At 39.9% G+C, this 26,503-nt stretch overlaps 1 protein-coding gene across 1 annotated transcript in view; it reads right to left on the minus strand.

Annotated features, from left to right (window-relative positions):
• Boll (boule homolog, RNA binding protein) overlaps nucleotides 1–26,503 on the minus strand; it is a 69,394-nt gene that overhangs the window by 14,638 nt on the left and 28,253 nt on the right. Inside the window, exons 7-10 of the mRNA XM_038315461.1 lie at nucleotides 21,230–21,301; nucleotides 14,202–14,249; nucleotides 12,952–13,080; nucleotides 9,930–10,025 (exon numbers count right to left, since the gene is read on the minus strand). Of these exons, the coding sequence (XP_038171389.1) occupies nucleotides 9,930–10,025; nucleotides 12,952–13,080; nucleotides 14,202–14,249; nucleotides 21,230–21,301 (345 nt within the window). The remainder of the gene's footprint in view (nucleotides 1–9,929; nucleotides 10,026–12,951; nucleotides 13,081–14,201; nucleotides 14,250–21,229; nucleotides 21,302–26,503) is intronic.

Below are 26,503 nucleotides of genomic sequence, written 5' to 3' on the forward strand. Positions count from 1 at the left end.
TACACTGTGAGGCAAAGTTCACCATTTTGCTTAATACGCAGTTTGGTCTCCATATGGGCAAGCTGTCTTCTGGTGTTCTCTCGATGTAACACTACTTCCACTATGCACAGTCACTGCACATGAAGGTGTGGTGTTTGAAGCCGGGTCCACACAGTGTTTATTACACACTGAACAGATTTTGCCCTCGCTTTCATCCCTCCCCTTGCACCACTTGTGAGTCCCCATTCTGGACAGTGTCACGTCTCCTTCAGTCAGACAGAGGAGAGTTATGTATCATTCGGCCTGTGATACTTTTCAATGCTCTTATTCATATCCGTAGTGAGACAGTAAAAAAAAAAAACTTAAAAAAAAAATGAACTTGTGCGAGAAAGTTTAAAAATGTAGACTTGGAGAATGCAGAGGAGAAAACATCTGTAATTTTTAAACAAAAACATTATTCCTCAATAGGACAAGAAAGGAGATTTGAAGACAAGACTACACTCATCAAATGAGATGTGAGAACACAACCTTACGAGAAAGGAGAAGCCTGGACGGAGAGTGCCACAGAAGAAAGTCCCTGCTTCAGACAGACAACCAAACCAATCAAGAAAACTGATTCTGCAGGTCCATCCACCGAGGCCACAGCCACTGCTACAGCCGTATTCCAAGGGCGCTGGGCTCCAACCCAGTCTGCAGCTGGAGATGGCATTGTTCTGTGGCATTGGTTTTTTGCAGGAATGAAAGATTTAAGATTCAGGGGTTTGTTCCCTAGTTTCTGAATGCCACTGAGGCCAGGCACCGTGTGGCAAGGTTGGAGTTCTTGCAGAGAGACTGTTAGGCTGCTATGTGGAACTGTAAAGGTAAAATTCAAGTTGTGATGTAGATTCTAGGGTGTTGGAGATACAAGGACCATAGGATGTCCACCAAAGAAAGCCAGAGACAGTAAATAGAGCCAGCCCAAGAGCTGGTTCCATGTGCTGCAGCTGCTGAGAGGGAGTGGCAGGGAGGGCCTACGGATGGACCTTGGAGCCCACACAATTTCATGAGCTCCAGATGATGAACATGGAGCTTAAGGATTTGGTGCTTTACCTGCTTAGCTTTTTGGTTTTGCTTTGATCTGATCCTTCCTTTGCTATATCCCATTCTTCTCTTTTGGGAAGGGAATATTTACTCTATACCATTGTATATTGGAAGTATGTAACTTACTATTTGATTGAAGTTAAAAAAAGAGATTGTCTGAGTCTCAGAAGAGACTCTGCACTTCAACTGGATAACAGTTTTGGAACTGTTAAAGACTGTGGGGATTTCTGAAATTGGAGTGAATACATTTTGCATTATGAGATGGGCACTAGTCTATGCGGATGAGTGGAAGATTTGGTTTGAAAGTGATACATGCTTGGCAGTTGTCTCTATAGTTCAAACACCAGGAGCAAAGCGACTTATTTCTGCCTTAACTCTCAGGTCCCACCCCAGCAGGGCAGGGACTTGGGAGGCAGGAGCTGATGCAGAGGCCCTTGAGGGATACTTTGCTGTCTTGCTCCTCACGCTTGCTTAGCTTGCTTTCTTTCACAAAGACCACTTTCTGATATAGCCCAAGGCACCACCTACAATGGGCTGTACCCTCCATATCAACCACTAATTAAGAAAATGCTTCACAGGCTTGCCTACAGGCCACTCTCTATCAACCACTAATTAAGAAAATTTCCCACAGGCTTGCCTATATATAGGCCACTCCATGGAGGCATTTTCTCCATTGTGATTTCTTCAGAAAATACTAGCATGTGTCAAGCTGATGACAAACACCCAGGGCAGCTGTGACGGTGACGAGAGACTGTCGGGGTCATCTACATTAGGTTAACAGGAGGAAACTGAGCACTGGCAGGCGCCTCGCCCGTCCTGGCTGTGTGTGCTTCACCATGGAATCTGCAGTGATGAACTCTAAACAGGGAACCAGAATAAAGCCCTTCTTCCTTGACAAGCTTTGTCAGGTACTTTGTTGCAGTACTGAGACAGGTAACCATCACAGGTACACACCGACATTTCCACCTCATCTCAAGTCCCCCTTTGCAAGGTTTTCATTACATGTAGTTTACAGTGGCCCAAAAGTCACTAATGGAAAAATCAAGAAATAAACAATTTGTTTTAAATTGTTTATTTGTCTGATCCCAACATGTTCTGGGTGTGAATTATCCCTTTACCAATCATATTCTCCCCACTACTGAGCTATATATTAGTTGTGTTATCAGATTAATGTTTGTGTATGCATAGCATTTGCTACTATCTGGGGTTTGAGGCATTTACTGGGATCTGACTTGACAATACTAAAGAAATATTCATTTGGAATGAAAGGAAAGCCTACCTTTCATCTATATGCGTTTCCAAGGCATGTAAAATTAAAAAGTGGAGTATGTAACATAAAATCCCACTGCTTACTCTCATCTACAAAGTCGAGGAAGACATTTAAAAAATGTTCAGAAAAATATTTCTGTAAGGGATTATGGTTTCATAAACTCAATCTTATGCTACGAAAGGTCAGGGACTCATTCAAGTGGTATGGGTTTTAAGGGTTAGCAAACAAAAATGAGAATGTCCAATTAGAAGGAATGATAGACTCAGAATGCAGAGGAAATGCTCAAACCAAGAATGGAAGCATGTAATTTTGATATGAAAACCAGATGTGCTATGTGATAGGTAGATGTCCTCTGGAAGGTACTTAAAAATTAGACTGTCTCATCAGCTCATATGTAAACTTCCACACTAGTTAAGAAAAATTTCTTTTATTTAACTTTTTGCATCTCTGTTTATATATATATATGTTGACCCATTTATAGCCCCGTTTCTTCTTTAATTCTCAACCCTCCACCCTAATGTTAGCCCCATTTGTTTAAACAGGTTTACTTTCATTTTATATCATATAAACATACGATTTTATGTTTCTGTATAAAATCTAGGAACCTCAAATGAGAGTAAACAAAGTGTTTTTCTAAGACTGCCCAATTCACTTAATATGATTGCTTTCAGTTGTATCTAATTAATAACTAATTTTAATTTTTACTGCTCTTCCACCTCAGACAGTTATTTTGGATATTAAGAATTTATAGTAAATCCAGTATTAGAATAGCCCATAGGTGTTTGATCTAATTATCCACATTAAACTAAAAATAAATTAGCAAAACCCAGAAATATTCAATATATACTACATATTAGGCTTGAAGAAAATGAATTATCCGGACAGTGTATTAACTCAAAGGTCATACATTTATATTCTACGGGCCAAGTCCCACAGGAGTTGCAAGTAGAATGGTGGTCACCAACTTGGGATAGTTGGTGTGATCTTTCTCATTAGATGATGACCCCAATGGCTCACATGTAAGATCTGGTCTCCAGTTAGTGAAACTGTTTGGGAAGGCTTAGGAGGTGTGGCTTTGTTGAGGCAGGTATGTTACTGGGGGTGGGCCCACACCAGGCCCTGACCCATTTTGCTCTCTCTGCCTGCTGCTGAGGGTGAGGACGTCAGCTCCCAGGAGCTGCTCCACCCCACTCCTGCCTGCTGCTGTGCTCCCTGCCATGATGACCACAGACTCTGAAACTGTAGTCAAGCCCCCAGTTAAATGCTTTCTCCTAAAGATTCCTTGGTCACAGGGTCCCTTTCACAGCATTAGAATAGTCACTGAGACAGCAGGAGAAGGATAGATAGAGAAATGTTGATCAGAGGGGCTTACTTATAGTTAGATAGGAGTAAGATTTCGTGTGCTGTTATAAAGTAGACAAAGATAACAATAAAAATGTGTGTAGGACTGCAGGCTCAAGACTAGCTTGAGCTACATAATTAGATACTGTCTCAAAAACATTCTTGGAAATATTAAAAGTACTTTTAAAATAATAAAATCCTGTGACTAGCAATGTGTGTGGAACTTGGAACTCATCATGTTGAGAAAGATAGCCTAGACACAAGGGAAAGTAGTGCATGGTCTTCCTTTTGAGATCTAAAAATGTGTGCACCCACACATGTTCATACATTATAAACAAATAAATGTAAAAATGTAAAAAAAGAATAAAAGAAAGCTTGCTTTCATTCTCTCCATTCTTCTATCTTGTAAGCAGCATCTCAATCTGTGGGTTGTGACCCTTTGGAAGTGGCATGTCAGATATCCCGCATATCAGATATTCCGAATACAAGATATCCCGCATATTGGATATCCTGCATATCGGATATTCTGCATATCAGATATTTATATTGCGGTTCAGAACAGTAGCAAAGTTACCATTATGAAGCAGCCATGAAATAATTTTATGGTTGGGTCACCACAGCTTGGGCTGTATCAGGTGCCACAGCACAGGAAGGCTGGGAGCCCCTGTAAGGGTCCAATGGGAAGACAGACACTTGCGTCTCCGGCACCTCGAGTTCCCTCCCGGCTTATGGTACAGTTGTCAGAGAAGACTGAACTAAGGAAGCTCTGAGTCGAGGAAAGAAGGACTGATCATAAAAACTGTTATTCCCCTTGATCAAAGTCGATGTCAGAAATTACGGTTTACGAGAAATCCCGGGAAATGAAAAAGCTATTAAAAATAGTGCTTTGAGACAAAAAAACCCCAGAGGTGCCTAGATATATACATAGTCACATAAGATCAATTCTTGTGTACATTCTTTGTAAGTTAAGCTTGTATCTTATGACTTACTATATAAAGATGGATCAAAAAATCTAGATATTTCAAATCATGAGATTCCTATGAAGTACTAAATTTTTAAAATGTATTTTTGGGCTGAAGAGACTGAAGAGAAAGGCTAGGTTCACAACCAAAATAAAATTTATTTTTAAACATCACATGAACAATTAAAATAGTATGTATTAATCTCTTGTGATTTTTCATGCACTGTGAAATGTTTAAGTTAGTTTGAGCACATTTATCTTCTCTAAGGGTTAACATTTCTTTGTGATAAAAACTTTCAAAATATTGACTTTTAGCTTCTTGAGTGTAGAGTCCGTGACTGTCACGTACAGTCACTACTCTGTGACAGCACAGTAGTCTCTTTGCTGCCATCACCGGGTACCCACTAACAACTCCTTACCCCACTTAGCCCAAGGCTGGTGACCACACTCTGCCTTCTTAGCTCCCCAGAGTGACACCATGTCGTCCTCAGGTTTGGGCCTGGGTTACTTCACATAACTATTTTTAGGTTTCACACAAGTCAGAAGCAACAGGATTTCATTATTTCTAATGCTAACAAGGGTATCTTTGAGACACTGTCTAGTTATGTAGCTTGGGTGAATGTTGAGCACACAATCCTCCTGTCTTAGCTTCTTGAGTTCTGGGACTACAAGCCAATTGCCATCACACACCAGACACCAAATTTGACTTTTAACTCTAACCACCACTGTTTCCACAGAAAGCTCCATTGTCTGGAGTGTTTGTTGTGGACTCTGCCCCCATTCACTGCAGTGAACCACTGCTCACGTGGTTGCTATGCTTTCTCACCACCGGTCTGTATCATTGTATCCTCTGAATAACTTCCCCGGTGTGAAGGATCAAAGTATTAGCTTAGAATGCAGAAGACGAAGAAGCCCAGGCCTTAGCTAAGGGATCAAATATTGTCCAGCAAGCTCAAGGCCCTAGTTTGGTCCCCAGCACCATGAACAACAACAAACAACAAAAACAAAGAGGACTAGATGTAATTAAAGAAATTCTTTTTTTTTTTTTTTGGTTTTTCGAGAAAGGGTTTCCCTGTAGTTTCCAGAGCCTGTCCTGGAACTAGCTCTTGTAGACCAGGCTGGCCTCGAACTCAGAGATCCGCCTGCCTCTGCCTCCCGAGTGCTGGGATTAAAGGCGTGCACCACCACCACCTGGCAAAGAAATTCTTATAAGCGTTTGTCACAAGTAAAACAACGTGACTGCAATCCAGAAGTTCATTTCCTTAGACAGGGACGGCTATGTAGCCCACGCTGCCCTACGACTTGTGACTCTCCCAGTCTGACTTCTCAAGCGCTGGGATTAGAGACAGCAGCTGAGGTGTTTGACTATTTTCATGTATCCATGTCAGGTGCTCTTTCAGCAGTCCACTGAGGCTGTCAGATTATTCTCAGAGTATTTTTAAAAACATAAAGGAAATACCTAAGATTATGCTATAGTTAGAATATGAGCTCTCTTCCCTCTCAGGCTTTCTGTTGAAGGTCTCCAGCTTGTGGCACTATTTTGGAGACTGCAAACTTCGGAAGGTGATGCCTGGTTGCAAAGAGGTTAGGCTACTAGGGGTCCTTAGGGTACATTTTGTCACAGGGCCCCCCTTCTCGTTTTCACCATGACGTGAACGGTCTGTGCAGGAACAACAGAGCCAGGCTGAATATGCCAAAACCAAGAGCCAAAACATGTCCTTCCTCATAAGATATTTCCCCATATTGACAAAAAGTATGGCCCATAAGAAACTAGTACCAGAGAAGTGGAGTTCACCGCTGTTAGATGCTAGGCATGTCCATCACATGTAGGCACGCTACCAACTGACTGCTATCCACAGAGCCTGCCTTGAGTATTAGAAGAGACTGTTGACCTAACTTTTGGACAATGTTGCAAGTGTTAAGATTATGGGAATTCTTAGAGATGGACTAAACACACTTTTGTGTTTTAGATGGACTAAAAATACTGTTTGTGTTACAAACATGTGGTCTTTGGAGTCCAGGGGCAAAACCGTACAGTTTGAATATGAAATGTCCCACACAGGTGCATTCTGGAAAGTTTGCTTTTTAATAGCGGCACTATTTTAGCAGGCTCTGGAAACCTTGGTAGGCAAGGTCAGGCTAGAAGGACTAGATCACTGCGGGTGTGTCTTGGTGCTCTCTATCTGGTATTCTCCACTTCTGGTACACCGCGGGTGTGTCTTGGTGCTCTCTATCTGGTATTCTCCACTTCTGGTACACCGCGGGTGTGTCTTGGTGCTCTCTACCTGGTATTCTCCACTTCTGGTACACCGCGGGTGTGTCTTGGTGCTCTCTACCTGGTATTCTCCACTTCTGGTACACCGCGGGTGTGTCTTGGTGCTCTCTACCTGGTATTCTCCACTTCTGGTACACCGCGGGTGTGTCTTGGTGCTCTCTACCTGGTATTCTCCACTTCTGGTACACCGCGGGTGTGTCTTGGTGCTCTCTACCTGGTATTCTCCACTGCTGGTACACCGCGGGTGTGTCTTGGTGCTCTCTACCTGGTATTCTCCACTGCTGGTACACTGGGATATCTGCCTCAGCACTGGTTTAGAATCAGTGGAGCCAAGATTATTGATAGAAACCTCTGAAACTATGAAACTTATATCAAGCCAAAAATAAAGTTTTTTTGTTTGTTGTTAAAAATCAAATTGTTCTCTGCAATCATTGGTCACATGAAAAGTCTGAGACTATACCATACAGAGACTATAGGGAAGCAGAGAGTAAGCTGCAATGCACTCTGTCTGCAGACTCTTGAGGACTGTGTATGTCTTTCAACCACAATAAAACTCAATGTACAAGGTTAGAGAGTTGCTCAGTGGCTAAGAACACTGTTGCTCTTGCAGAGGACCTGGATTTAATCAGTCGCCACCACCCACATGGTGGTTCACAACCTCACGACCATCAGATCCAGGGGTTCAATGCCCTCTTCTGACCTTTGAGGCACCAGGCACACAACTGGTGCACAAACATACATGCAGGCAAAATACCCATACATGTAAAAATAATATAAAAAAATCTCAATGTAGAATCTTGGTAGTTATTTTCCTTGAACTCAGAGATTAAAGGTAAGTAATTGGAGTATCGATATCAAAATCAACATGACATTCCTTCTTGCTACAAAGATATTTGAAGACAGTATATAGGTCTTATTTTTTTTAAGTTCATCACTATTAATATTTCAAAATATAACAAGGGATCTAAAGTTCAGGTGGAGGCCATCTTAGATTTAATTTCAACATGTTAGGAAGAGCAAAGACAACAAAATGAGAAACTACACATTATCTTAACGGCAGCAAGCAAATTCTGCATGTAACTAAAAGTTTAATTCCCCAGTTATTTTAGAGCATCTGATGAAGCTGGCATATACTGACAGAACCCAAGCCACAGTGCTCTGACTTACGATATTTTGATATGAGATGGTGCAAAGGTCATGGTTCTAGTTTGGAACTCTGATTTTTCCTGGACTCAGTATGTAGCACGATACCCGTAATGCTGGGCACACTGTAGTCCTGTAGCCCTGCGACCACAGGAGTGCCACTCATACTCTGCAGTGCGCTGAGTTGCTAAGCTATGAGATTTGATAGGTGAGGTGAATTAAATATAATTTTGATTTACATTTGATTGTTACTTTTCAAAATATTTATGTTTTATTTTATGTGTATGAGTGTTATGTATGTATGTTTTCTACTGAGAGCCATTGAAGAACAATTAATTATCTAATGCATAGGGGACTCCACCTAAAATTTCTGGCTATAGTACTTTGGTGGTAGAATACTTGCCAAAATGTATGAGGCCATGAGATCAGTGACTGGCAGCACCAAAAATCTGGGTATGAAATACATTGCAAACTCTACCTTTTACTGAAACACAAAAGGAAGCATTAAACTTCTTATACAGTAGTCCTGAATTCCAATTTTACATCTGAAAATTTATTTTTTTCAATGTTCAACAAGAGTAATTCTTGTATAACTATTTTTATAGTTTTGGACATTACCTACTTAGAGACTGAAGACAACTTAGAAATGCGCACTCTTCAAGGGGAAAATCACACTTGAGGTGATATTATTAGCACCACTAGCTATCTGTCTCCCATCTGAATTATTTAAGCCATAATTTCAATCATTCTGACTCCCTCTCCTTCCTTCCTCCTGGACAGAAATCTCCAATCCATCGTGCACACATACACCAGCAACTGGTGATGGTAACATATGAGGAAGTCTGTTTTATATTTTCTGACAATAGTGAATATGAGGCCTCTAGAGGTGGGTCAGACTGGGGACTTCTTTCATATCAGTCTAATAGCACAGGAAACCAAGTGTATAGTTTGGCCACAGTGGTTACTGGGTAGGGACAGGGTTGGGGCATGAAGGGACAGACAGGCTCTTTGATATGACAGTCAACACATTAGATGGATCAAAGTCATAAATATGAGTACAAAATAGCTATTTTCTTTCATTTACTGCAGAGTATACTTCCTTATTCCACTAAATAAAATGGACAAAAAATTCATATAACCACCAAACAGTTCATCAATCTGAAATTCTTCACTACGACGAAGTCCATTTCCCTGACATGATGATCCTGAGCCTCACTAAGAAACCCAGTGACAAAGGAAGAGAACTTCTTGCTTCATAGCAGACAATCAAAATACAGAGAACTTAACTGGATTAGCTACAACTGAGTGATGTACTAGGCTTTGGCCTGACTGATTCAGAGAACACAAATATGTTCTTAAACGTAAAGTGGGATGGCTAGCTGTTCCATCTCCCTACAAGACTATGTATCACTGACACATGACCCCATGTGCCGTATCCAGAAAGACTATGTATTATTGACACATGATCCCATGTGCTGTATCCAGAACATGAAAATTACATATAAGAACTAAACTAAAGGTTACCAGGGACTTTAGAGAGAGAACGAAAGGAAGGAGGACTGATTGTGTAATGAGAAGAGAGTTTCTATTGTTGGTAATGGAAAAGGTTGGAAATGCCGTGAATATCATTAAAGACACTTAAAATAGTTAAAAGGATACACTTAAGTTTATGTATCTCTGTATCACAACAACTAAAACATTTTGACCATGAATGTTTTATAACATTTCAAAATCAGTTAAGAGGAATTATAGTTAATTTAGAATTTATTTCCTCCATATAAAATGATTCACTAATTCTGTACTTTTTAGATCATAGTTGGGATAAAAAATGCCCAGAGCATAATGGCAGAAAACAGAAAAACTCAAAATGAACTCCTTACTTTAATTGGCTCAGGCTGCATCACAGGTGCAGGCATAATGGCGCTGGAAGCGTAGACCTGGTGGTATGCTGCTTGGACTCCATGGTCAGAGTACGGCTGGTACAGACAGAGGAGAGGGAAAGAAGTGTTACTTTCATCTATTAAAGTATTCATTCAGCACTTTCTATGTGATATGCCTTTCGGCACATACCAAAACCCATTCACTATGTTTAATGAACTTACAGTCTGATTAAGAAACACACTACTCTCAACCGTCCCATGCCCTGTGAGTCATGGGTATGATACATGGGAATAACGAACACTCAAAAAGCACTCAAAAATTATGCTTACGAAAATGGGGAGGATGGTCATAAAAAATTTCCCAGTGGCACTGATGTTTGATTTAAAGACCTGGGGACACAGTGAGGGACAGCGTAAGTAAGACACCTCTTTTGGGAGACCTACTTAGGTTGTTTGATAGGCAGGAAAGAATATTATATACTAACGGGGGAAATCAGGCAGGAGAGCAATAAACAGAGGGCAGATAATTTAAAAGTATACTTAAATGGTAATCAGCGCAGGTAAGGGTGTGGGGAGAGAGGGACCTTGTACTGTTGGTGGTAGTGTAAACTATCACTGTGTAAACCAGTATAAAGGTTTCCCAAAAAATAAAACCAGAACTACTATAAGACTTAGCTATGCCAACCCCAGACATGCATCCAAGAGCGTCTGTATCATACACAGAAATAACTGCATATCCATTTTATTGTTGGTCTACTCAGAGTAGAAAAGAAATGAATCAGCCTGGTTATCAACCAACAGATGAATGGGTAATGAAGTAAGTTTATTTAAATCAATGGATTAAAAATATTATCTAAAATATATTAATTAATCAATTATTGAATTTGTAAACATTTTTAACACCGTGTCTTTAAAACCTGCCATCTAGTTTACACTTACAGTACATCTCTATTTGCTCTTCTTCCTTTCCAGGGGCTCAACTGCTATAGGTAGATAGTGACTATTATTTCAGGTACTGCAGTTCAAAACGCAAGCCTGACGCTAACATTAGAGATATGGATTGGATAACATCAGACTGAGAATGTAGGGTGAAAGAATGGAGAACCAAACATGAAATGATGGGTAGCAAAGAGTCAGCTTCCAAAGGGAAATAAAAAGCTGGAAAAGGAATTCCACGAGAGGGCAGTGCTGTGTAAACAGGTGTCGGACAGATCACCGAACCCGTGTGGTGTTCGTGAAAGTTTAAGTAGGACTAACAAGGGAGGGAAGTGTTTAGTGATTGGGATGTAATTAAGGAGCCTTTTTAAAGGCAGCTTATGCAGAAAGATAATGAAGCAGACTTCAACAGTGCGGAATAAAATGGCGCTGAATATTATAAATATTGAATACAACCTATCTTTTCAAGAATCTTAGTTTTGAAAGGTAGAAGAGAAATAGGGGATCTGGGGATGAATGTAAAAAGATAATAGTTACTCTCAAAGGTGCTACAGATAGTCAAAGAATTTTGCATCAAACGGCTTTAATCTTTAAAACTACAATTACAGTTTCTTGCTGCCTTCACTTCCACGAATAAAATCATTATGAGAACAAGATTGTGGAAGTTAAATAATTCCCTTAACAATCACAGTAAAGTGGTGAAGCTCTGAACCAACGGAGAGACTGACTCCAATACAAGAAGGAAGACCACCGGATGCCCTGAGACCCCTGAGAGGAAGAATGGACACAGGATGCCCTGAGACCCCTGAGAGGAAGAATGGACACAGGATGCTCTGAGACCCCTGAGAGGAAGAATGGACACAGGATGCTCTGAGACCCCTGAGAGGAAGAATGGACACAGGATGCCCTGAGACCCCTGAGAGGAAGAATGGACACAGGATGCCCTGAGACCCCTGAGAGGAAGAATGGACACAGGATGCTCTGAGACCAGAGAGGAAGAATGGACACAGGATGCACTGAGACCTGAGAGGAAGAAGTGAAGGCTTCCAGAGCACAACAGATAGAAACAACCTTGGACAAGAACAAGTTATCAAATAAATATAAAAACTGCAAGGCTGGACTAGGACCTATTTAAATTTGTATGTTGGGAGTTGGAGGCTAAGCTAGTTTTTGTGAATTGGTTTCAACTTCTATGGAAGAGAAAGCACAGATTTACTTTGAGATGGGGAAATCTGAAGTAAGTAGTAAAGTCATGGTAGAAGTTTGATGGTGATTGAAATAAGTGATTAAATGTATTAACATGCTTGTTCTTAGTTTTTTTAGGAAACCTGATCATAACATTCACAACAGAAGCCCTGCAGGTTTTAATTGTGCCAAACACTCAAACTACAAACCATTACAGTCTGTATATTGAGTTGTGTACCAGCAGAGTCTACGCTCTGTTGGGACAGACAGGTGCCGTGAAGTGTGGACGGCTGGCGACAGTCGCAGCAGCAGCTCTGTCCTTCACAGACACGGATGGGGTTTGACAGCAGGCACTCAGTGTGGCCAGAGCCCTCAGGAGCTCTGCTGAAATATCTACTGTGAAAGGATTCTTACTTTACTCCCACCTCTAGGCAAACCAGAAGGCAAAAAACCCAAAAAACAAACAAACCAAAAAACCCAACAAAAAACAAAAATTTGAAAATTCATTATCAATTACCTAGTAGTAATTGATAGTAGTAAATAGTTTATATTATTATAGAAAGAATTTTAAATCTTACATTGGCTTAAAGATTATATGCTTTTAACTGACAAATTATTAGCAACAACACTGACTGATGAGAAAATAAGAAGACACTGGGAAAAGCTCTGGGAGGAAGCGACTCGCTCAGAACAATGTGGCAGACACAAACTAGGCAGTCTTCACGAAGCTCTCCAACGAATCAAAAGAACTAAACGTCGATACAGGCGGCTCTACACCACTCACTTTCCCACACTGCTGGGCATGGCCTCAGCTAAGCACATTTTCCTAGCGCCTACAAGGCCCAGGGTTCGAGTGCCAGCACTGAGCAAACGACCAACAAAAGAAGAGACGAGTGTGTACCTCTGGGACGGGAGCTTCCATCAGAGACAGTGGAGGAGGGACACAGCCACCATCTTGTGCGATTTCTACCGGCTGATAAATAACCTCGGACGGCTGCAGATATAAGAATGGAGCAGAAGAGGCAGGGGACTAAAACACAAAATGATCCTTGTTATTCAAATACGAACAGTGTGCTAAGCCAAAAAGACTTACCCTAAAATGAAAAAAAAATTGTTACATATTTTTTGAAAATTATTTTTCAAGGATAGTATAGAATTATCTTAGAAACAGACTAGGAAATCAGAGTTCTCATACATTTCAGGTATATAGGTGTTATCATTAACTTTATTAATGGCAAGTACTGAATGTTTGTTGTGCCTCAGAGTCTCATATACAAACATAGTAATTGTAGATAAACTAATGTCACTAAAAGTTACAGTAATATGACCTATCATATTTAATTTGGTATAAATGCCTACTGTCAATTTTGGACTTTACTTAGCTGTAAGAAACAATGCCACTAGACTTTAATCCAGCACTCGGGAGGCAGAGGCAGGCGGATCTCTGAGTTCGAGGCCAGCCTGGTCTACAAGAGCTAGTTCCAGGACAGGCTCTAGAAACTACAGGGAAACCCTGTCTCGAAAAACCAAAAAAAAAAAAAAAAAAAAAGAATCTCTAAGAGAAAAAAAGAAAACAGTATAGTTTGAACACCTTTGAGATGTCATAATTTAGAGAATTTTGGGTTAGGAGTGTTCATCCAATAATAGCTATGCAAATATTCCCAAATTCCAAAATATTAAAACAGTTTTGGTCTCAATAATTTCAGATAATGAATACACAACCTGTTTTTATTTATTTTATTTGAGATAAACTAAAGCAAAAATCTGGAAAGGAAGCTAGAAAAATGCCAACATTTCCAACAATAACAAAAGTAACAAAATTATTTGTTTATATATCACACCTTTATATAATGTTTCCCACTAATATAATCTCATTTCATCATCCCAAAAATCATGGGAGAAAACTTACAAGGTTCTACCATCACTACATTCCCTTTACAAATGAGGGAGCTGAGGCAATTGCAGGAAATGTCACTTCTTTCATGTTACAAAGGAGGACAGAGAGCCCCACAGTTACCAGAAACACGGTTGGAAATAAAGGAGGAAGGGAAGAAGCCTACTCATCATGACTTTAGTGTTCAGTTTTTTTTTAAAAACTGAAGTACAGTAGAAAGAAAGACTTTAAATCAGACACTGTAGGTTGACATTTACCTGGGGAACTCCCCACTGCCACTGCCCCTGGTAAACACTGTGTCGGGCCTACAAGGAGAAACAACAAACACACATGTAGGTTACACACAAGGCTAACTAGACATTTCCATGTAAAAGAATGAAGCTGAATTTTCAAGGCATGTACAAAAGTTAACTCAAAATGGATTAGAGCTCTAAACTCGGAAGCTAAAATAATAGAGTTCTTAGAAGAATTAGAATATGAAGGTAGAAATTTTCATGACTTTGAAAGGTAAAAGTTATGCTTTAAAAATATACAGAACACCTGGACGGTGGTGGTTCAGCCTTTAATCCCAGCACTCAGGAGGCAGAGGCAGGTGGATCTCTGTGAGTTCGAGGCCAGCCTGGTCTACAGAGTGAGTTCCAGGACAGGTCAGAGCTACACAGAGAAACCTTGTCTAGAAAACCCCCAAAATGAACAAACTATCCCCCAAAGCCATATAACACAAAAAAACAATACTAACAAGAGCTGGATAAACAGGACCTCATCAAAACTCCTAAAATTTGAGTGCTATAAAAGCACCATCAACGAAGTAAAATTTAACCCAGAAGAGGTAAGAAAATATCTATAAATCATAATTTAATAAGGAAATTTTATCAAGAAAGATTATATAAGAAGCTTTATTTTTTTATGTGCGATACTGGTGATTCAACGCAAGACCTAACAAATACTTTACAAGCATAAAAGAGCCATACTCCAAGTCCCCCCAAAATATGCAACCTTTTTTTAAGGCTATAGGAATAAAAAAATCCCTTTTGTGCTTTTCAGTTTACATGGGAAGAGATATACAATGGGATGGGATTTTCTTCTTACTTAGATGCAATGAATCAGTTTTGCATTTGAAAGAGTGCGCAGTTAGAGAAAAGGTTATTCTCTAGATTGATTTTACCACAGACTTGCTGTACTCAACCTACTATTATTTGTATTTCATTATGACACTTCCACACAGGCATACAATGTACATTAATCATGATCACCCTAATGCTCTTACTATCTCATCCAATTCTTTTTCCTTCTCTTTTCCACACTTTGCAGTTTCTAAGCATATGAAATAAGATATGCTTTTCTCTGACTTGTTTCTGTGGGTCTGGATTACTTCATAACATGATCTTCTGTTCCATCTAAGTTCCTGCAAATAACATAATTTCATTCTTCTTTATAGTACAGTAAAACTTGTGTGTGTGTGTGTGTGTGTGTGTGTGTGTATGGTACTTTTCTTTATCTGCTGATTGCCTTCCAGGTAGATCGCACACACAGGTGTGGCACAACTGAGTCATAAGGTGGTTCTGATCTTAGAAGACGTACTGATTTCCATGGTGGTTACACTGACTTACAGTCCCATCAGCAGTGAATATGGCTTCGCTTCCAGGATTATTTGTTGTTTTCTTGATGGCAGATGGGAGACTGAACCTCACTGTAGGTTTTATCTGCATTTTCCCGAGGGCTCTGTCTGAACTGGTGTGTGTGTTTGTACCTCTTCACCTGAAGTGTCAGTTCATGTCCCCTGCTCATTTGCTGACCAGACTGTTTACTTCTTTCTCACTCATGTTCTAAATATTAGTTTCTTGGTTTGATGTAGGTGTGTCTTCTATCTATCTGATGATTTCATTGGTTAATTAATAAAGAAACTGCTTGGCCTGATAGGTTAGAACATAGGTGGGTGGAGTAGACAGAACAGAATGCTGGGAAGGAGGGAAGTGAGGCAGATGCCTCAGGCAATCGCCATGACTCTCCTCAGTGAGCCAGATGCCATGAAGCCAGCCACCAGGTCAGACATGCTGCATCTTTCCTGGTAAGACACCACTCGTGGTGTTACACAGATTATTAGATATGGGTTAGTCAAGATGTGAGTAAGAGGCTGAAACTAATGGGCCAGGCAGTGTTTAAATGAATACAGTTTGTGTGTTGTTATTTCGGGTGTAAAGCTAGCCGTGTGGGAGCCGGGTGGAGGGACAAAAAGCAGGCCTGCCCGCAGCTCCTCACTACATTGGTTGATTCATTTTTTTTAGTTAATCCATTTCAGTATTCTGTGTGTGGATAGACAGTTTTCTTTGCACTACTTATTAAAGAGGCTGTGTTTTTCCAGTGTCAAGAGTCAGGAGGATGTAACTGCTTGGGCTAATTTCCAGACCTCCTCAGTCTACATCATTGGTCTCTGTGTTGCTTTTTTGCCAGAATCCTCTCACTCCTGTAAATTCAGTTTTATAACAAAGTAAAGAATTGGATGACTCCTGCATTGCTCCTTTTACTCAGGATTGTTTTGGCCACACTGAGTATTTTAATTACATATGGGTGCTAGGATTTCCGTTGCTATTTATTATCTGGCAAGAATGCTCCTGAAAATTTGATGAGAATGACTTGAGTTTGTAAATACGTTTTTGGTAAAAGCTCTATAACAGTATGAATTATGTTGATTCATGAATGGAGAGAGGAGGGAGGGGATATGATTAAATACAGTGCATGAAAATTTCCAAAAATTAATACAAATATTGTATTAAGAATAGCAGTTATCCCTTCTTCTTCCATGGCTATGATTTGTAATTTTGGTCTTTCACTGGTGTTGTACAAGTCCTGTATGCTCTGTCTGCACTTTAAAATGTCTTTGTCTACCTTTACTTCAAATTCTGATATTATATGCCTTTCACTTGATGCTACCTACTGTGAGGCTTCAAGTCAGTTTTCATTTGAATTACTGAGATTTTTATCTCCAAAATTTCAATCTGATTTTGTTTCATTAAGTTCTTATTTCATATTCTTCACTGATATCTTTTTCATTCAGCAGTTTCTAGTCTTTGAGTTCCTTTAGTGTTTAGTTGTGTCTTTTATTGATGATCATTTAAAGTGTGTGTGTGTGTGTGTGTGTGCGTGCGTGCACACACTCCTGTGGAGGCTAGAAGGAAACAGTGAATCTCCTGAACTAGAGTCACAGGCAGAGGTGAGCTTCCCAAAGTGAGTGATAGAAACTGAACCAAGTCCTCTGCAAGAGCAGCAGGTGCTTTTACCTGTGGAGACATCTCTCCAGTCTCTCATGGTTCATTCTTAAGTCTTTCTTTGGAATTCCTTACATGAAATGCCATCCCTTTGACTATCATTAGAGTCCATTACTGTGGAATTTTTAACTTTTGGAGGAGCCATTTTGCTGTGTCTTTTTGGATGTCTTATGTGCCTTCACTGGGTCTTGTGTATCTATGGCCAACTCACTGGCTGCAGGTTTTAGTTTCCTGTATCCTTTCAGCTCAGACACTTACAGTGCGCAGGTGTGACTAGGCTGAGGCTGGGCTGAAGTGAAGTCTCTCATACTTGTGCTAGCAGTGTGGTTCAGTAGCCAAACACTGACTCAATGTACCTAAGGCACAGGGCACCAAACCATCAAGGGAGAAAAAGCTAATTGATGAAGCAACTATACTAATAAAATTTACTATTGAAAACAATAATTTAAAAATATCATATTATATATGAATACCCCACTATAACTCCAATTGAGAGGATTAAAATGTAATGTGATACTAAGAAAATATTTAATAAGGAAAGAAAGGGAAAAGAAAAGGAATAATGCTAGCAAGTAATATTACAAATCAGAAAAAAATGAGGGAAAATAAACAAAAGGGGGAATAATAAAGAAAGGAAAAGATAGGGTAGGTCCAGCTAATGAAAGTGAGAAATAAAAACCGTATGAAACAGACATCTGAGAATAAAGAAAATAAAGAATTGTAGATGCAGCAAAGATAATGAAGAAAAAGAAAACTGGCCTAATTGTGTAGAAAAGAAGTAAGGAAGAATAAAGGAGAAGGAGGAAAGAAGACAATCAGAAATTAAATATTAAAAATGAGGTGTGACAGCGACAACCCTCAGACGAAGGCAGGAAGAACACCAACCCCAAGCTGTCATCTCTCTACAGAGAAAACCTGTCTGAAAAACAGTCAGAGGCAAGCAGAACTTAACAACAGGACAAATACAGTACAAAAAGTTAAGCATTACATGGAAAGTTAATTTAAGGGAAGTACAAACACACAGAGAACAGGAGATTGTTACTGAGCGGAGAGTAGCCAGGCATGGTGGCGCACACCTTTAATCACAAAATGCGGGGGCAGAGGCAGGAGAGTCTTTGAGTTCCAGTTCAGCCCAGGATACAAAGTGAGAATGTCTAAGAAAAGTTAAAGAATTTAAATGTAGTAATTAAAACTGATTAGTTAGTCCACAGGTTAACTTTAAAGTTCTGAATAGAAAAGCAATAGAATAAGAGAAGAAAGCAGAAAATAAAGTAAAAACTAATACAAAAAAATCACTCCTATTCTCTAATATTATTTTGTGTGGGTGGCCACTCTGGCTGGTGCTGACTGGTGGGACAAAGGGCTGTGTGCTTTTGGTTTCCTTAGTTTTCTGTGCTGTTCCCCTACCAACCAGAGGACATGGTTTGTGGGAAAAGCTGTAAGTTCCTGCTTTTCAGGACTCTGTGGGGCGGACCCCAAGCTCTAGCAATGGATCCCTACCATATGGTTGCCTTCATGTGTCTAGCCCAGGGGCAGGGAAGCCCCATACAGTGACTGGAGCTGTGGCCTCCAGCTTAGGGATTTGGAATTCAGGGACTCTGGTAACTAGATTCACTACTGGGCAGCAGAGGTGGAAGGTTACACGAGCCTCTGCTGTAATGGATGCCGGATGCCGACTACAGACCTCTTCCCGGCTCTGCCAACACGCTCCTTTGGTGTTTCTTAGGAGCTCAAGTCCCAACGTCCCAACATCCTTGGGACTCAGCAGACAGGTTAACTTCCCTGTGTCTCTGAGGTCCTCCGTACTTGGCTGAAGAGACGTGGAATTGCCATTGCACGCTAACAAATCTCCATTAGGCTCACATTCCTCTTACATGTAATCTAGGGTGGGCAATGGACTATGGGTTTAGGAAGCAGTTTCATAGGACTTGGGCCATTTATTTTAACTGGTGTGGTGTCTAGTGAAATGTCTTTAGTTTTAGTGGAAATCCTATGGCTTAGGAAAAGTCATGCTATCAATATATTTTAAATAAATGCCATTAAGTTACTTTTATTTTTCGTAAGTGGAGAAAATACCTTAGTTTGTTAGCATAGTAAAATTAAAAATAAGATTAATTAAAAATACAAAAATGAAGTCTAACATTAGTGGGATGGGGAGAGGGCTCAGTGTTTACTGTTCTTCTAGAGGACCCAGGCTCTGTTTCCAGGACCACACAGTCTGTGACTCCAGTTCTAGGGGACCTGATTTCCTCTTCTGGCCTCCAACGGCATTGCACACATCTGGTGCACATAATTTCATGCAAAACACTCATTCACATAGAATAATATAATCATAAGAGTAAGGACTATAGAACACTAACACAGTTTCTTTTTCTTTTGGAGACAGGACGTCATATGCTCAGACTGGCCTCCAATGTGTGTACAGTCAATGTGTATACAGTCAATGTGTATACAGTCAATGTGTGTACAGTCAATGTGTGTACAGTCAATGTGTGTACAGTCAATGTGTATACAGTCAATGTGTATACAGTCAATGTGTATACAGTCAATGTGTGTACAGTCAATGTGTATACAGTCAATGTGTGTACAGTCAATGTGTGTACAGTCAATGTGTGTACAGTCAATGTGTATACAGTCAATGTGTGTACAGTCAATGTGTATACAGTCAATGTGTGTACAGTCAATGTGTATACAGTCAAGAGAGATCCTCCTGTCTCCACCTCCCACTACCAATCTCGCTGGCGATGAGACACAACCAGGGCATCATGCGTGCTAGGCGTTCCCTCTATGAACTAGGCAGCAGCACCTGCCTTTCTTTCCTTCCTCGTCTTTTCACACGGCTAGGAGTCAAATCCATGGCCTTACCCATGCTGAGAAAGAATTCGCTCCTAACTCTGCCCCATTTCATATGGATGTATTTTTAAAGTCAAAACAGAAAGCTCTTCTACTACTTCACAACTATTAAAATTTGATTTTATGTGCAAGTGTTATAGATCATAGGCTGACAAAAACTTTTTAAAGAAAGGCTAGAGTAAATATTTCAAAATGTGCATGCAGGCCATAAGATATCTGTTAGAACTACACAACCTTTGAAAGCAAAGGCAACCACAGATGTTACATAAATAAATGAGGCTGTATTTCATTAATGCTTTATTTATAAAAGCAGGTTGTTACCCGAATTTTGTCTAGAAGTCTTTGTTTATCCTGCCAAAAATTAAATGAGCTGACATTACACCACAGTTCTTATTACTAATCTCCCATGAGAACTAAGAATGAGTGCTCGCTAACTAAAGGAGGTGAACATAATAGTTAACACATCATAGTACACTGCTTATTTCAACACACATCTAACAGTCACACGTTCAAAGTAACATTAAAAGCACAATACCTGTACCTGGCTTTATGAATTACTGCTAAAGCCTTTTTTGTGGGGCTGGGAAAGGAACCCAGAGCACTCCAGATGCTATGAAAAGCATTCGTCCGCTGTGCTACGTCCCAGCCTATTAAAGGCATTTCAGGATAAATTCTAAACAGCAGAGAATGGAATGCATTACGTCTGTGAAAGGAAGCAAAGGCATCCTCTCTCCAGACCTAAAACTCTCTTTCCCAAGTTAGTCTCTGCGTATGAAAGAAAGCATGAAGTACCTGAAAGGACTTAAAAATACTGGACTCATTGTGCTTGGGATCTGATCTTGTCCCTCCTACATGCTAAGCAACCTGGAGCTATTTTCCTCAGCACAGAGAGTGTACACATATGTGCGTGTGTGTTGTGTGTGTGTGCACACGAGGAGACTACAGGCTGCCTGGGACAGGTATTGTCCTCTTGCTCCCCCGACCCATTGAGACAGTGCCTCTCTAACGGTTCGGCTGGCTGGCAAGTGAGCTCAGAGACCTGCTGCTGCCCGTCCCTGCACACAGGGACGGGCCACATGCCCTGATCTTTGAGCAGTAAGTGTTTTCCCCTTGAGCCATCTCCCCTGGCTCCTGAGCCCAGAGGTTCTAGTGAACTCAGTGCCTACCTGGTAGTGATATGCAGGTTGCTGATAAACCGGCTGAGCTACCATCACGGGAGAACTAGATATGGACCGTGACTGTGGGAGGAAACAAAATTTACTTTAGGAAGAACTCTTTAAATTACAGTAGAATTTGATCTCGAATTATTACCCAAGCTCAGTTAACTTTTCGTTATTGATTAAAATGTTACATTTTCTTCCTCTTATGTATTCTTACCAACTTTATTTAAATCTATTTATTAAAATAGTTTTTCCTGTGTGACTTCATTTCCATAGCAATACTAAAACACACACCAGTGATGTTTCTCTCAGTCTGGAACTTAACACTTCCAAAGGTTATGGAAACATAAACCTATGAGACATTTAGAAAACATGGCAGATGAACTGAGCGTCACGGCCACTACACTGCAGAGACCAGAAGGAGGCTGCTTACAACAGTGGTTAACGTCAAATGAGTAATCGTATGTGATCTTCCCACTACTTAGTACCAGCATTCGATTCCATTATTATATAGCTAATTAAATAAAACATTATTTGATACAGTGAAATCATGTTTAAGAAATTTAACATTTAAATGAGTAAATAATCCAAAAATTACGATAGGTCTGCTTTTGAGGAAAATGAAGTATTTTTTGATTATTCAAAATGACAGAGTAAGCTCCCAAATAGATTACTTAAGACCAAGTAATTAATAAGACAGAGAAGTTATATTTCAATCAGGCAAAATAAACTGATGATAGTGATTAAAATTTAATTTCTAATTTGGGATGTAGTATACTATTATTTTGTTTAGATGCCCATCATCCCAAAGTCAAGAAAAATATTGTGCTTTTTATACAATTCAGATTGGTATGCTAATAGAACTATAGTACAGATAAGGCTAGAAAGTAATAGTGTATTTTACTGTTATTAATATGTTAAAGGAGGAAAATGACCATCTCAGCAGACAAATGCACTTAAATTTGCCCTTTTATGATGAAAACTCTTAGCAAACAGAACAGAGGATAACACAGGAGGATACTTTCAACCATAATTGATTTTACCTCCTACGACATCTGGCTATGCTAGAAGACACGCTTAACTGCCATACTTAAGATGCTCTTAACCATTTTACCATGCCCGAATAACATTCTACAACAGTGAAATATTTGGCCCCCATCCCTGGGGCCAAATTTCAATACTCAAATGCCAAGATTTCAAAACTCTGGTTCCTAGTGTCCTCTAAAGCTAATGCTGGGGTCACCCGGGAAAGACCACACCTTAAGCTGATCCTTCATGGGACGGGTTGGCAAGTGAGCACGTTGGATGTGACCTAGTCTGTTGTAGCATCGAGGGTGGTTTTAGGAAGGAATGGACTCTGGCGACTAAAGAGTACCAGATATAAACAAGGGTCCTACAAAAGCAGGTCCAATTTCATCACAGTAATTCTAAACTCACAGAATGAACACCACAGAAAAACCATAGCATGCTTGGACTTGAAAACTGCGCTTTGGGGTCTGTTTTGACAACAGGTTTCGCCATGTGTCCCTGGCTGTCCTGGAACTCGCTCTGTAGATCAGGCTGGCCTCCAACTCAGAGTGCAGCTTGAGGACTTAAATAAGCCAGAATTAACCATAAATAGTATTTTTACATATAATAAAGATTCTGTTTTGATGTTCACCTTGTCACATTAAGAAGACAATTTGGAAGTTGAACAAGAATAAATGCTGAAGGGTCTTTTGATTTTTTTCCTGCCAGAGTACCTAGCATCTCATTTATCAAGGTTGCCATCATAACCAGAACTATCAGGATTGACTATTTACACTGCTCCTGACTTAACAGTGAGGATAAATATAAATTTCATAGTATATATGAGATTGATATTACACTAAACATTAAGATTCGTGAGAGGTTTTCTGTGGGTTAGATATCACTTCTATTAATATTTCGTGTATGTGTGTGGAGGTCAGGTTGGGAAATCTTCTTTGATTACTCTATACTTTCTTGAGGCCGGGTGATTCCAGCTTTTATGGGGATTATGGAAACTGGTGCTAACACGTTCAGGGCAAGCGCTTTATTTGCTAAGTCATCTCCACAGTCCACAAATTCACATAAAAAGATTTGTTTTTATTATCTTAGTTATATGTATAAGAGTGTGCCTGTGTGTGCATTGGAGTTTTAAAAGTACCTGCAGAATTCAGACAAAAAGGTTGGATCTCCTGAAGGTGGAGTTACAGGAAGTTGTGAGCTCTCCACCTTGGGTGTTGGGAACAGACTCAGGTCCTCTGCAGAAGCAGTACCTCTCTTAACCACTGAGCCATTAGTCCCTTGCCCCATTTTACTTTCAAATGAACCATGTACAGCATAAGAGGACCACACTGTCAGAACTTAGCCTGTTTTAAAACTGGAATAATTCTCCTCATACTAGTCAACATACTTGCTTTATAAAACAGATAACAAGTTGTTCTAACTCCTGCCTATCAGGAGAGCTCCTCTTTGCTTACAGTTGTCTACTAGGTAAATTCTGTTTGCTAGATGAACGTTAATAAAAACTGTATGAGCCTAAATGAATTTACATCCAAACACAATCTTATTTTTATCATCACTGGATTTAATTCTAAATGTTAAGATGATCCAGTCTATAATAACTCTAGAGAATGAAGAATTTATCTTTAATTGATTCACTAAGCTCTTGTTAAATTAGCTGAAATTTATTTATTTATTGTCTTAGGGTTTCTACTGCTGTGAAGAGCCACTGTGACCATGGCAACTCGTATAAAGGAAAACATTTAATTGAGGTGTCAGCTGACAGTTTCAGAGGTTTAGTCCATTATCATCATGATGGGGAGCACGACAGCTGGGAGTATGGTGGCGTGCAAGCAGACATGGTGCTGGAGAATTCTAAATCTTAATCCAAAGGCAACAGGAAATGAACTGTCTCACGGGGCATGGTTTGAGCACTATGAGACCTCAAAGCCCACCTCCACAGTGACACACTTCCTCCAATAAGGCCACACTGCCTTTGGTGGCTGTTTTCTTTCAAACCACCACATTCACGTTTTTAAAACTCATCACGGCACTGTTTGCACATCTACTCTGGCTGATCTCTTCCCTCTTCTCCGTCATCTTTACCTGCTCTGCTTGTTCCCTTCCGTCCTCGGCAGTCTCCTTTCTACTTCCACGCCATATTTATTCTATTTTTCTATTTTCATCTCCTTCCTTCAAACTTTTCTCCATTTCCACGGTTCCCCTCCTAGCTTAATAGTCTAATTCACACTTACTGCCACATAAATATACACATATAAAAATCAGAAGCTAGGATCCCTGTAAGAGAGAACACGGTATTTGTCTTTCTGAATTTGGGTTACCTCACTTTTTATATAATTTCCAGATTCATCCACTTTTTTCTACAAATTTTACAATTTCAGTTTTCCTTATTACTAAATGACTAGAACAGCAATGATCAAATATGCAGGTACCTCTGTGGAGGAGCACAGAGTTAGCTCAGCTCTCAAGCCCTGAGTTGTAATGCTCTGGGCCAAAAACTCATTGAAATGCAAAAGTCTCATCTTCTCCATTGGTCACGTAAATATTTTAAGGCATGTGACAGCCATCTGTACCCTGTGCAGTACTTGTTCCTTTTGTTTGCTGCTGCTGCGGAAATGTAAAAGTAATTCCTTAAAATCAATTATTAACATGTAGAAAAATATGAAAGAGTATCTTAAGCCACCTACATGCACGTGTATCTTACTATATATAAAGTTCAACAGTGATTCCTCAATTTCTTCCCACCCCAAGATTATAGTGATAGCATGCCAATTGTATCAGACAGACACAGTCACTATAATAATCAAGAGTAAAAATACTGAAAAAAAGCCCAGAAGAAATATAGGCATACTGAATCATAAATGGAAGTTGGACAAGATTAGTGACACAGTATTGACACACTACATCAAGGGCATTACTAGCCAACTGTCACAAACTATAAGGAAATATCCTTTTTAACAAAGGTACCTTTATAAATGTAACAATAACTATAAAGTAGTAGACTCAAGCAAACAAAAGTTGTGTCATCTTTTCTTATCAAAAAGGTAATTTTTGGTGGGTGAGAAGGTAAGAGGCATGACTGAATGGACGAAGAGACTGTGTTCAAGGACGGGAAGTGCAGTTTTACAAAACATTCAAATGTCCCAAATCACTCTTCATGTTGAGTGCAGTTCTAAAAAACAACAGAGGCTTTCCACATTGACAGCTGATTAATAAGTTTTTTACTTATAAAAGCAAATATATAAGGATATGTGTCTGAGAAACTCTGAGAAAGAACCAAGTGAGAGTTATGACTTCAAACCTCGTGACAAGGTCTGGTAAGACGACTTATCAGTGGGGGAGGAACCGGCCACCATGCCTGAAGAGTTGGATTTCCACGCTGGATGGGAGGAACTGGCTCCAGTGAATTGTCCCCAGAGCACTACGTGCTCTCTCTAACACAATGGAGAAAGACTCCCAATAAAGTCATAACATTTAAAATGGAACTGGGAGAGTAACCACCCAGTTAAACAGAACAGGAAATTCAGAAAGAGACCCACCATCAGAAACACAGTATTTGACAAAGGACCCATTTCAGAACAGAAAAAGGAATAGGTATGTCAACACATAAACTAAAGATTTAAATCTACACATAAAAGCAGGAACATTTAGGACCATAAAGTCTAGGAGGTATTCCTGTAATGAAGATAAAAGGTTTATAACAAGATAGTAAAATTTGAATCATAATGGAAGCAGTCACAGGTCTGTCAACATTTAAACATAAACACACAGAACTGTAAATGGTAAGTTTGTGTATGAGAAGAAGTATAAGCAGTGGTTAGTGTGTAAAACTACAAACGCGAAGAATATTTTTATAATCTTAAAATCCATGTAATGACTCAGGAAAAAAGACAAATCACCTTCTTAGGGAAAACGGATGAAGAAGATGAACAAGCAACTCAAATAAATATGCTAATAAAAATGGGTTCAAGCCGGGCGGTGTTGGCGCACGCCTTTAATCCGCAGCACTCGGGAGGGCAGAGGCAGGCAGATCTCTGTGAGTTTCGAGACCGAGCCTGGTCTACAAAGAGCTAGTTCCAGGACAGGCTCCAAAGCCACAGAGAAACCCTGTCTCGAAAAGCCAAAAAAAAAAAAAAAAAAAAAAAAAAAAGGGTTCAAGTCACTGAACCTCCCCACCAGCCAGATCCTGCACGTTCTTCTCTATAGCCTAGCACGGTGAGTCAGCCTGTTCTTCCACTTCACCCATCCTTTCCA

The sequence above is a fragment of the Arvicola amphibius genome, chromosome 18 (genome assembly GCF_903992535.2).
Source record: "Arvicola amphibius chromosome 18, mArvAmp1.2, whole genome shotgun sequence".
NCBI lineage: Eukaryota > Metazoa > Chordata > Mammalia > Rodentia > Cricetidae > Arvicola > Arvicola amphibius.